Source organism: Sciurus vulgaris (assembly GCF_902686455.1).
Source record: "Sciurus vulgaris genome assembly, chromosome: 5".
NCBI lineage: Eukaryota > Metazoa > Chordata > Mammalia > Rodentia > Sciuridae > Sciurus > Sciurus vulgaris.
The window spans coordinates 7,435,268-7,449,012 of NC_136465.1; the positions used below are offsets into that span (position 1 = coordinate 7,435,268).

The window sequence follows — 13,745 nt, forward strand, 5'->3', positions numbered from 1 at the left end:
GAGGATTGCAAGTTCAAAGTCAGCAAGTTCAAAGTCAGCCTCAGCAACGGCGAGGTGCTAAGCAACTCAGTGAGACCCTGTCTCTAAATAAAATACAAAGTAGGGTTGGGGATGTGGCTCAGTGGTCAAGTGCCCCTGGGTTCAATCCCCAGTACCTCACCCCTGGCAAAAAAAATTTGTGTTTCATAAGAAAACAGGCTTCTGCACTCACGCTGTGAGGAAAAACCTGGTAAACTCGAGTTGAAAAGAAACAAACCCCTCAATATTAACATGCCTCATTCTGTATTTGATTTCTCCATCACAGAATCTTGGTCTTCGATTTATGTATTTTCCTGGTGAAATGAGCCTCACCTAACCCCAAAAGAAAGAACAGTGACAACCTGGCAATCCCAACCCTGAGAGTCTACCTGCTCCTGGTACAGTCACTAACTTACCACATCTTAAGCAAGCCAATTATCAATTTCTTTCTAATCATGAAAATTTACATATGTATTTCCCTAATTTGAAAGCCTTCGTAAAACAAATTAAAGTCTCAAAGAAAAGTGCCAGCAACTGTGTGGTGACAAAACTTATGCCTACCTATGGTTTAGTGGGAATCCCCTCCTTAAAAAGGGTATTCTAAGCTTCTGCAACAATTTATACCAATCCTTTTGCCTCTGTTCAAGTCTTCTGCCTCATGTCTCATGGATTAGCACCCTTTAACTGACTGAATAAATTAAAATCACTTCATATACTGCACATCACTATCATCAGGCTTTCTCAACTTGAGATCCAGATTTAACTACACATGTCAAGTGGTTTAAAATAAGGTATCTTAGAGATTAGAATCATCTGAGTAAGAGAACAACTCTACTTTCATCAATACTGCAAAAGTAAAGAGGTAAGTTTGGCCCCATGAGAAGAAATAAGAAAACTTTCTTTCATTTTTTTTACAGTATAAGAAAAATAAAAGTAGCAAATTCAAAATTCAAGGACTTTGTAGGAAAAAAAGGCTTAGTACTTAAAAAATTGTGTCATAGAAGATGTATGTATATACATGGTTCATGCATTCAACAAATATTCATTATCCATTAAAAGCCACACTCTCTGCACATCCCTCCTTGATAACCGAGTGTAATGACTCTCTTATACAACAATTTATAAAATCATCCGGACATAAGAAATGGAATAGGCACAGGGCTGGGGAGATAGCTCAGGGTAGAGTGCTTGCCTTACATGCACAAGGCCCTGGGTTCGATCCCCAACACCGCAAAAAAGAAAAAGAAAAAAAGAAATGGAATAGGCACAAACTTCAACAGACTCTACGAACACATGTCTGGGTAAAAACGTGTAGTTCTCAGTGTGTGTCCCATTTGGGAAGAAGGAAATGCAATTTACCTGTCAATACACTGGGCTGCTAGGCAGGCAGTGGTCAGAATCTCTTTGACATGAGTCAGCCAGTTGGAGGCCTCCAACTTACTGAGCCATCGGTCCATGTTATGGGTTTGGTCATTACAAGCTTCCACAAGTTTGATTAAGCTGTCCTGAAGAATGTGATACCTTTAAAAAGAGCAAGAAAGAAAACATGAGATAGAATGAAAAAGGGAGAAAATGAACCAAAAACTCTGCCTCTAATATACCAAAGTAGATCAAATTACCATATTGCTATGCAGTAATATGAGGATGAAAGGTAGAAAAACAAATGTTTAAACACTATTGCAAAGATGCTTCAAGTGTCTGTTGCAGTAAACCATTATGCATCTGAACAGTGAACTCAGCTCACACACCTGGGTTACCAGACTAGTGGAAGGGGCCAGAGCACTGCATTTGCAACCTACGATCACAATCCTATTCCCACTGATAGCACTACACTCTGGACCCACCAAAGAGAATCATCAGTATGATCCAGCAGTTCCATTTCTGGGATTAACCAGAGGAAATGAAATCGGGATCTCAAAGAGATCTGTTTCCCCATGGGTACTACACTAATGGCAACAGTTAAAATATGGAATCAATCTAAGTATCAACAGATGAATAGGGATAAAGAATATGTGGTACTGTATATGCAATGGAATACTATTCACCTTTAATAAAGAAGGAAACAGCAACATGGATGAACCTGGAAGACAATATGCTAACCAAAATAAGACAGAAACAGAAATGCTATGTTATGTGGTCTCACTTACATATGGAATCTAGATAAGACAAACTCATTGAAGCAGAGAGTAGAATAGTGGATCCAAGTGTGGAGGCGAATGCAAGGAGGTGGGGAAACGGTCAAAGGATACAGTTTTTATCACACAGCAGGAATAAATTCTGGAGATCTACTGTACAGCATGATGATGATGGTTAATAATAATATACACTTGAAAACTACTAAGAAAATAGACCTTAAATATTCTCACCACAGAAAAGTAAGCACATGAGGTAATGGATGTGTAAAGATTGATGTAGTCTTTTCACAATGTTGAAGTATATCAAAATAACATATTGTAGCTGGGCACAGTGGTGCATGCCTATAATCCCAGCAGCAGGAGGATGGAGAGTTCAAAGCCAGCCTCAGCAACTTAGCAAGACCCTAAGCAACTTAATGAGACTGTCTCTAAATAAAATATTTTAAAATAAAATATTTTAAAAAGGGTTGGGGATGTGGCTCAGTGGTTAAGAGCTCCTGGGTTTGATCCCCAATACAAAAAAAGAAAAAAAAAGCATACTGTACACCATAAATAGATGCAATTTTTATTTACAAAACCTTAATAAAAGAAAAAAAAAAAAAAAAAAAAAGACACAATGAGTTCTTCAGCCAATTGCTGACCCTAAATTATCACACATCTGAGCACTTGTGAGTTTTGAATGGCTAAGGGCTCATCCACTCCAGTTGGTTTCCAGCAGAATCCTCCCTATCTCCAGAGCCTTTTACCTCTCAATGGACTTATGAATCCGTCTCCACTGGGGATAATGGGCTTCTTGTTCAAAGCCACCTCCTTTGGCTCTAGCTTGCTGGGCCACGTTTAGACTTCGTGTGTCAATGATGTAGCCACGCTTTCCTGCCCTGAGGGTAGCATTTATCAGCTTCTCATCTTCCTTGCACCTTCTCCCATTAGTGCCAGTGAGTGGCTGACCACTTCGCATAATTACCTAGAAGCACAATATGCTGACAATCAATAGGACAGCTTTTTAAAAGTTTCTGAAAACAGAAAGGAAACAGCTAGATTAAGAGTACCATCTGGAAAACAATCACACAGCATTTTGGAGATGAATTTTATCAAAAACAAAGACATAGTTCCATATACTGACAACAGTAATAATGTAAAACAAAGGCAAGACTTGTTGCACTTTTAAACAATTTTTCCTCCTACTATCTCAAAACATTTTTGCATAGTAAATTATATCGCCTCCTTAAGATCAAGTATTTCAATTCATTAAGTCCATGAATCGAACTGGCAGACCTCACCCTGTAATGAAGACAATAATGGTCTTTGAGCCAATAAACCTTGAGCTTGGAGGGGAGTAAAATATTATACTCCAAATTAACTGTAGACCTCTGCGAACACAGGAATGGCTCTGAAAAGCTGTCCTGTAAAAAGAAATTTACATCTGTCTACAGCAGTCAACAATGAATGCAGGCTGAGGCTTTTCTCTCTGATGTCCCCAGGCCTCTTTCTACCTAGGAGGGATCTTTCTACTGGAAGGAGAGATTGGGGGTCTGAAACCTGGTGCAGACAAAGGTGAGCATGGGCAGCTGTTACCTGGGAGGCTGCATCTGCCTAACAAGCCAAACCTGGCTTGCTATGTACACCCTCCCCCAAGAAGCCTAAGTCCCTCTCTCTGTAAAGCTCTACGAGGTCCAGCCATCTTGCTGCTCTCTGAGCCTCATACTCCCAATCTTAGGCATTTAACAAAATTTGTATGTTCTTTTTCCTTTCATTTGTCTACAGTGTGAACTGAAGTTCCCTGAAGAAGACACATCTACACTGAAAATCTTGCAGCGTTTGGCTGACTAGAATATCATGATTGTGGACAGGTGGAATGCTGCATCCTGAGAGCCAGAATTATCTTGAACTATCTTTAGTCTCTCTCAATAGCCACTTACACCAACCTCTGTACCTTATCTAACACCTGACTGTAGTCCCAAGTGACTCAGGCAGGAGGATGGCAAGTTCAATGCCATCCTCAGCAACTTAGTGAGAGGGAGACCATGTCTCAAAGTAAAACATACAGAGGAGTGGGGGTGGTAGTTCAGAGTTAAAACACATCTGGGTTCAATCCCTAGTACCACAAAATAAATAAACAGTAGCAAATTGTAAAAATTCTGTTGACACTAAATATCCATTTTAAGATATTTGGAGGTAATGGAAGATAGTCATAATCATCTACTAATTTATTTTTTGTTTCAAAATGAGAAGCAGAGTTTATCAGCTGAGAGAAAAATGAGAGGGGAGAAAGTAATTAGAGACTAATATTTAGAATTATCCAGCAAGTCCTTGCCTATTCAATTCCTGATTTCCATGTTCTTTCTTGGTACTACGAAATAAAATCACAGGCACTTTACCCTGAGCTACATCCTCAGTTCTTTTTTATTTTGAGACAGGGTCTTGCTATGCTTGGTAGGTCTTACCAAGTTGTTTAGGCTGCCCTCAAACTTGCCATCCTTCTGCCTTATCCTTTTGAGTTGCTGGGATTACAGGCGTGCGCCACAGAGACCAACCTGACTTCCAGGTTTTCTAAAGTATGAGTGATTATGTGTCACTCCTCTCTCTTCCAAAAACAAAAACATCTGTTCAAGTCATTCACATGGAAATTTGATGAGAAAATAGATTTCTCATTTTTCTACCTTAAAATGCTGCTGCAAGCATCATGTAAACAACCAATTTCCTTTGCACTGTGTCCCAAAGACAAGTCATATTGACTTTTCTAAGGGTGAGCATGATGGAAAGAATTCAATCACAGCCTCATCAGAGAAACAACCTACTCCTGGTTTCCTAGAGTTTACATGAGGAAGTCCTAGTGGAAGCGACCTGGCCAGTAGCTTCCATGAACACAGAAAAAGCAACCTTCCTAGGAAACAATCCCCAGGCCAACCCTTTCAGCAGATCAAGACGCAGTTCTGTACCACTTACCATTCCATTTTTTTTTATGATAATAGCTGAGTACTGGAAAGCGCCCTCCGTGTCGAAACGTGGCTACCTTCCGAAGAGCTTCATCATCAATGGATTTGGGCACTATGACAATTGGTGGGTAAGAAGGACAGACGGCAAATTCCTTATTGACATAGCTTAGCCTCCAGTCACTGGTCTGAAAAACAAAATACTTCAAAGTTAAGCAAATATCTCAGTGTTACAAGATAACATGAAAAAATCTAAAGGACCTCAGAGGTCAATTTTCACTTATGAAGAAGCAATTTCTTGGGAACTTACTAGGATACCTAACCTACATTTAAAATACCTCCAGAGAAAAGGGGCTCCACTCCTCAGGAGGTTCCTGTGCCGCTGGCTCTGTATCCCTAGTTCCTAGAAAGGGCTTGCTTACATTGAGCAAAACCTGTTGCTCTATGACTTCCTCTATCATGTTTACCATGATTTCAGATAACACAGTGCAAGTTCCCTATTTCACATGACATCCTATCAAATATTTAAAGACAGTCATCTCCCCTTAGTCTCTTCCAAGTTAAATGTATTACCCCATTCCTCCTTTTCTGGGTACCATCCAGTTTGCTAATGGTCTTAAAAGCACAGCACCAGTTAAGACTATAAAATTCCAGAATACTGCCTACCCAGAAGAGATGCAACAGAGCTACCTCCTACATCAAATCCTTCATTCCTTTCTGATATCTAGAAAAGGAGGAAAACAAAGTGAGACTGGTAACATCTTCCTTAAAAATAAAAAAATCTCACTACTAGCCAGATACAGCAGTGCACACCGGTACTCCCAGCAGTTCAGGAGGCTGAAGCAGGAAGATTGCAAGTTCAAGGCCAGCTTCAGCAACCTAGCCAGGACCTAACCAACTTAGTGAGACCCTGTCGCAAAATGAAAAAAAAAATTTTTTTTTTTTTAAAAAGGACCAAGTATGTAGTTCAGTGGTAAAGTACCTCTGGGTTCAACCCCTAATACTAAAACAAAAAAAAACCTAGGTGCTAAGACACTTAGCAGTCAATAAAATAGTCTGACTCAGTAGACTAAGGACTCAAAACATACACCTAAAACTATCAAATACCTTATTTCAAATAGCAGAAATGAAAACTGCTTTAAAGACTATAAAAGGCTTTTTATAGTACAAGAAATTCAAATTTCCTATAATACAGGTTGGCCTAGTATACCAACCATGGAGCTTCACTGGTAGGAAGATGAAGCTAAAAAGTGTATTATATGTACTATAAATGCATTCTTTTTTTTTTTTTTTTTTTTTTTTGCATTGCGGGGAATTGAACCCAGGGCCTCATGCTAAAACTGTTATTTTTTTAAAAATTTTACAAATTTCAACATCAGATTTTAGTTACTTTGATTTTTCACTTTTCAAAGAGAACTCTGCCACCGTAGTGAGCCCAATCCAGCCTGTTGCCTGTTTTTATAAATAAAGTTTAATTGGAATCTGGCACACCTATTCATTAGTGTATTGTCTATTGCTGTTTTCATGCTTTAACAGCAACAGAGTGGAATAGTTACACCAGAGACTGCATGACCAGTGAAACCTAAAATATTCACTATCTTATTCTTCCCACATCAAGCTAACCACTGATCTTAACCATGTTGTCTTCCAATTAATGAACACAGTATATCTCCCATTTATTTAGATTTTTCTACAACTTCTCTCAGCAATGTTTTCCATCTTTCAGAATACAGATCCTGAACTTTGTTAAATTTATTCCTAAGTATTTATTCACTTTCAGATTGACTATTGTCAATACAAGTGTAATTTCGAAGCTGATCTTCGCCTGCCCCCCCCCCCCTTCTTCTTCATCTATGACACGTCTTGCTACGTTGCCCAGGTTGGTCTTGAACTTCTCCACTTCTGGCTCAGGTGATCCTTCCACCTTAGCCTTCCGAGTGTTGTGATTACAGGTGCACACCACCATGCCCAACTTTGTAAACTGATCATATATTAGCAACTTCACTAAACCTCTTATTAATTCTAATTATCTTACTGCTTTCTGCTTTTATATTTACTCTCTTCATCCTGTTTTTGTCCTCCCTAGCTTCCTAAGTTGGTGTTAGGTCCATGATTTTAGACTCATTTTCTTTTCTAGGGTAAGATTTTAAAGCTGCACACTATCTCCAAACTTTGCCTTACCTATACTGCACAGATTCTGAGAGATTGCACTTTCATTATCTTTCTGTTCACAGTATTTCTAAGTGATTTCATCTTTGAACTACAGATTATAAAATTCTGTGTATTTAGAATATTAGGACATATTTCTAGACACCTTAGTTTATTGATTTGTAATTTCTTTGTTGTCAGAGACTACAGTCTATGTGATTTCAATCCTTTGTAATTTATTTAGATTGGTTAACATCCCAGCTTATGGTCTCTCCTGGGGAACATGCCATGTGCATCTTGAGGAATGTGTACTCTGGAGAAGTTAAAGCAGTACTCTGTAAATATTAAAACCATGCTGTTCAGACCAGACCTTTTATGGCTCTACTTATCTCACTGTGTGTTATTTTAGCCTAGTTCTATTAAATGACCAGAGGACAGTTTTAATAATCTCTTATCCTGACTATAGAACTGCTTATTTCTCCATTTCTGTCAACTTGTGCTAATACATACATACATACATATGTTAAACATAAACAATCTTTTTATTATTATAAAATGTGCCTGTCTTAAAGTCTTTTACTTTTTAATCTGGAATTAACAGTTACTTGTACCTTTTTATGCTTATTTGTATATTACAAATTTTTGAGCCATTTTCAAACAATCTGTGGTCTATAATTCAAAACACATCTCTTGTATACAGCATCCATCTGGATCTTTTATTTTTCTAATTCATTCTGACAATCACTGCCTTTTTTGGAGTGTCTGGCTCACCAATATTAAAAGTTATTGTTATGGCTGGATTTTAGTCAAGCATTTAATTATTTTGTCTGTTCTCTGATTTTTTTGCTCTGTTTCTTCTTTCTTGCCTTTTTTTTTGGATTTAATACTTTTTAGAATTCCAATTTAACTTTTTAAATATACTTCTTTGCATTTTATTAAAGCAACTGCTCCAGGATATTGGTTCTCAAACAGGGGTGATTTTTGCCCCAATGGAACATCTGTCCATGTCTGGAATCAACTGAGAGTGGGAGGGAGAATGCTATTGGCAAACAGTAGTGCCCATGCTGGAATGCTGCTAAACTCTAAGGCACAGGGAAGCCTCCTGCAACAAGAATTAGAGCCCAAACGTCAACACTGTCAGGGGTAAGGAGTCCTGTTCTAGGGATGGCAATATTCATCTTTAATGTGGATATCATATTTTAAATATATAACAGATATCTTTAATTTAAATATAATTTACATCTTTAACTTAAATATAGTAACACTTCTATTTACCTTAAACATTAGCTTGCATTATATAAAACGTAAAACACTTGCCAACTATTTAGGTCTATGTATCCAATCAGCCATTCCACACTAAATTAACACTATTGCTTCTGAAGGTAGTCTATCTGCACACATTATGAACAGCACAAAGGCAATGCTTTAATTTTTGCTTTTGTCTTCTTTTGTTTTTCTTTTTATTTTAAGCTTACTTTTTTTTACCTGACCGAGTAGTTTTTACAACAGCTGTTTTAAAATCCTTATGTGATAATTTAAACTTTTAAGTTATCCTGGGGTCAGAATTGTTGATCATTTTTGCTCAGGGGGAGTGAGTGACATTATCCTGGTTCAATTTTGACTGTGTCCTAGATGTTTGTGAACATTCATGAAGAACATACCTGCTCCATATAGACATTCTATGCTATCCTTTGGAGAATGTTGAAGCTTTGTTTCAGCAGCAACTAACTTAGTTAACCTTATCTACAACTCAAACACTATAGTCAAGGGCGACTCAGCTCTGAGCTCACTTGCCCCAAGTCAGTCAGAGACTAGAAGCTGTATGCAGGGTCCAGGATCCCCTTTCTATGGCCCACTCCTGTCCAGATTCTGTCCTCCTCTCCTATATCTCTGGCTGCTCTGAGGCTCCCATCCTGCGGCTTCTCCCACCAGAAAGAGGGCTGTCTCTGCAATGTTAGCTGCTCCACATCAACATGCACAATCAGGCTGACCTCAGGACAAAGCCAACACACACATACACACACAAAAAAAAAAAAAAACCCAGGAAATTCATTCTTCCATTCATTTCCCCTAAATGTTGGATCCTTTAAAGATACCGTTTTTTGTTTACCTGACCAGTAGTTTTGGTAGATGATTTACACTGTCATTGATATCTGCAGACAGGCTGGTAAGATAGTAGCCACTCAACTAGAACCAGAATCAAAATCTTATCATCACCTTTTGCACATAAAATATCTAAAGTGGGTAGCAGGAGGAAATACAGGTAAGCTGTATGTGTACTTCAGCAAAGACTCTGAAATAATCTTTCTGGATAATTCTGGAGTAACAGTATGCTAAAAGTGGAAGAATTCTTGAGGGTCATTTTGCAAACAGGAAATAGACTCCTAGAAAGGTCAGTCATCAAGAAAGTCAGTTGTCAATAATATGTCTGGGTTACAATACAAAGTATCTTTATGTTTTTAATCTTTCTTTTCAATATCAACATGTCATTGGGACTAATGGGACTTAAAAAAAAAAAAAAATGCCTGCATGAGAATATAAAATTCCCTTTCCTTCTCACTTGATTACTATGGAATGGATACCTTTGCTCTTTAAATTCCATGGTTCCTTATCCCTTCATCTTGGCCCCATTAGTGCCCACTTATAGAAGTATTATCATAGAAGTATGAGGAAGAAGAATGAAATAAAATGACCAGAACAGGAAAAAACCTGGTTCTAGCACCTAGTCTGAGCAACCCAAATTATAAAAACGCAGAAGTTAACCTATGGAAACAACGTGCTAGATGGCACACTGTGCGTTCAATGGGTTCAACACAATTTGTAAAGACAGCTCAGAACCTAATTACTATACATGAAGCTGTTCCCAAGGAGACACTTTTAAAATACTCGACAATTAACTCACAATATGCTAGGACTATTTTTATGCAGATATTAATGATTTATCAAAGTCATTTTCAAAATTTAAAAAGTAATATTTGGAATATCTTAATCCACTGGAAGAAAAGACATTTCAGCTGCAGCAGTAAACAAATTATACAAATCTGTCAGAGGCAGCAGCATTAACAACCAATAGAAACATCCTTTAGGCACAGGTAAGTCAACTTCACTTGACCTCTCTCTCTTCAAAAGAAAGTGATCATTCTCACAAATGAAAGTGCTGGGTTATTTCTAATTTCCCATAATTCTCAAACATTAACTTACAGCTGAAGAGTAAAGTTTCAAACTCTTGCTCAGGAAGGAAAGAATGCCAGCCGTCTTCTATCACACCTCAAACATAGGCCGGTAGAAGAAGGGTACATCAGAGTAACAGAGTCTAGGGTAGACAATGCTAGTGATAGAAAGAAAAAAAAGAGATATGCCATACAACTTTAGCACATTCTAATTGAGTAAGCACATAGCTAGCCTAATTATGATACACACCCAATACAGTTTTCTAACTGTATTTATAGACACAGTGATAGTCTTACTGAAGCTATTTCCATGTTTCCAACATCTAAAAAGGCATTTGATATACAACATACACTTAATACGTACTGTCTGGATGAAAAAAAGAACAAAAAAAGGTGCGTGCCAATTCTAGGAGAAAAATGAAACAAGTCTTCATACAATTTAATAAAGTTTAATAAAAAGGTTAAGAATTCCGAGGGACCAGAGAACAAAGAGTTTTGGGTTATTCAGTAAGGTCTTGGTTCAAAATCCAGTATTAGCTATTTAAACATATGTAAATTATTTAAAATGAGTGCCTTATAGGAAGTACAAAAAAAAAAAAAAAAAAAAAAAAAAACTGACAAAGCTCAGTGACCAAATCTCAGTCAGGAAACAGACCATAGAATCTGTGTAGCAGCAGGTAAAAAGTAGGCAAGTCCAATTAATCTCTCTATGCCTCAATTGCTCAATTGTAACATGAGAGAAATAACAATACCCACCCAGTAAGGTTAACAGCAACATTAAGAGAGATCATGTATGCAACAGGAATACATGCAATTTTCCTGGCACATAATAAAATCAAAGATAATTTTGGCTATTATATGTCTTGTGTAGAAATTCAATTGGTGTTCATTTTCTCCATTCTAGAACCAATATGCCAATTGGTGAGGTATTTTCATATCTTTATGCTGCAGTGACTTGGTCTCAAATTGGAGTAATAACTCTATGGTTCCCAAATGAGACCACATTCATCTGTAGCACTTAAATTTGGGGTAATAAACCAGGAAAACCTGACCAGACAGGAGGGGCAGAGAGATGGAACATAATCCTCACTTGGCAGATTCATCCTTTTGATAGGGGGTTATGGAAAAAAACAGTATGGCTGGGAACAAAGGGCACCTAATCAATTAACATAGTTCAAAAGGCAGTAATTGCAGGCACACTCCTCTGAGGGGGAGGTTATGACAGTCTGTGTACATCACAGCTCTCAGAACAAAGTTACCTCCCTCTAGGTCACAGTAGGGTCTGGCTCACAAAAGGATGGGCCCATGATTTTCAATACTACACTGGACATGCAGTTCAGCAGTTTAACAAAAACCATCCCCATCCAAAGTTATTTATGAACTTTGTCCAAACACAAAGTTATTTGTCTTTGGATGCTAACTGTACCAACAGAAGCACAAAATCCGATGTCCACATCTGTCCTAGGTCAGAGATGCTGCTTGTCAATACAGCTGGTATTTTCTTTGCAAGTGCTGAGGAGAAACCCTGAGCCTTGTACATGGCAACTGCTATTTTAAATGCAAATCAGTAACCACTCTGCAGGCAATAAGCACTCATATTTCTACTTGTGATGTTTTATGTCACTAGAGATAAATCTTCTCTGTTAAACATATTAATGCTAAAAGAACTGAAAATATTTCAATTCCAAAAGGCAGCTGAAATGCCATAGGAAAAAAGCTTCATCATGCTTCCCGCTACAATTTGGAAAACTGAGCACTTGACAGTTATTCTTCCAATGGAGGTCTATCTGGCAGCAGAATATTTGGGTATGTGGGCTCTTGATTATAAAGAACAGGTAGAGGAAGGCCTATGCTACTGAGGGATTCACTTATCAGTCCTAAATTAAGATGTATGCAGCACAGGGATAGGGCCTGGCTGCAGGCAAAGGTTTGAGGCCAGGTCCACTACATGTATTCACTACGCTGTAAAAACAATTCAATGGAACTTCATTTGTCAGAGGCCAAATTAGAAAAAAAGCTTATAATTTATGGCTTCTTTCAACCCTAAGGGCTTCTACATGATGAGTCAATTTCTAAAGCGCTTTGGGTAATATATACAACCACTTAGGGAAACTGATTGGTGTCAGATGCTAACAAAGCTAAGTGAATGCAGTCAGTAAGTGGCAATAAGCTCTGCCCCCTTTCTTCACCACCGTGCTGCACCACTAGCACATCGCTAACACCCACCAGCCGGCCATCTCACAGACCACTGGTCACGGAGGGAGAAGAACAAAAACGTGGGCAGGTCCGTAAACATTCACCTCATAACTTGAAACACACCACACCACACACACACACACACACACACACACACACTCACTCTCTCTCTCTCTCTCTCTCTCTCTCTCTCTCCTCCCTCCCTCACCCCACCCCACCCTCTCTCTCTCAACTGAAGAGGGCCAGTGGCATTCCTCTGCCCAAATAGTGGGACGTTATTTCAACTTAATGCTCTGCAAGTTAAAATACTCTCTCACTCATGTTGGAGAATCTGGCCAAACCAATGTCATGTTTACTTCCAAATGACAGCTATGTAAAACAGTTCACTTCATCTTCTCATTTCCTTAAATAAGTTTAGCAAATGCACAAAAAGTACATGCCATTTACTCAGTATAAAAACAGTTGCTTCTCTAGTTCTCTATTCTTATTTAAAAACCAAGCAATATTCTAGTTATATATTTTTAAGAATTTCTCCCCATTTTTCCTCAATAATTATCTAGAAAATAATATAAACCCAGAGTTAATTGATAAATTTAATGGCAATGATTCAGCGTAAAACTTGAGTACACACCAAATTTGGTTAGGATGAGGCAAAAAAACAGTATAAGTTCTTCAACTGAAATTTAAAATTATCCAAGTAAAATTTCTATTATTTGTGATCTGAACCAATGTTCAATATTGTTTAAGTAAATACAAAGCAAACACATCTTGTCTTAAGCAAACTGATGAAAATGAATACGGAAATTCAGATTTACTAAAAAAAAAAAAAACAAAAAAAAACAAAAAAAAACACTATGACCACAGGTGATAATAAATGCTTTAGTTGTGGGGATCTCTTACAGCGATGTGAATATACTTATTATACACAACTGAATGGTACCTTTAGAAAAAACGTTTAAGATAGCAAATCTTATGAGGATATTTTTCCACAAATTCTTACCATTAAACTTCACTCAGTAAATGACAGAAGGCACTCAATGGTAGCTACTACTCACACGTATTATACTAAGCACCACATAAATCAACTAATATTCTTACAACAGCACTAAAATGTAGGAAATATCATCCTCATTTTACAACAAAAG

At 37.8% G+C, this 13,745-nt stretch overlaps 1 protein-coding gene across 1 annotated transcript in view; it reads right to left on the bottom strand.

Moving 5' to 3' along the window:
- The window catches only part of MTMR9 (myotubularin related protein 9), a 42,568-nt gene that overhangs the window by 14,209 nt on the left and 14,614 nt on the right, over positions 1-13,745 (bottom strand). The window contains 8 exon segments of the mRNA XM_079139951.1: positions 1,378-1,539; positions 2,900-3,117; positions 5,100-5,114; positions 5,116-5,274; positions 10,436-10,450; positions 10,452-10,499; positions 10,502-10,524; positions 10,527-10,562. Coding sequence (XP_078996077.1) covers positions 1,378-1,539; positions 2,900-3,117; positions 5,100-5,114; positions 5,116-5,274; positions 10,436-10,450; positions 10,452-10,499; positions 10,502-10,524; positions 10,527-10,562 — 676 coding nt within the window.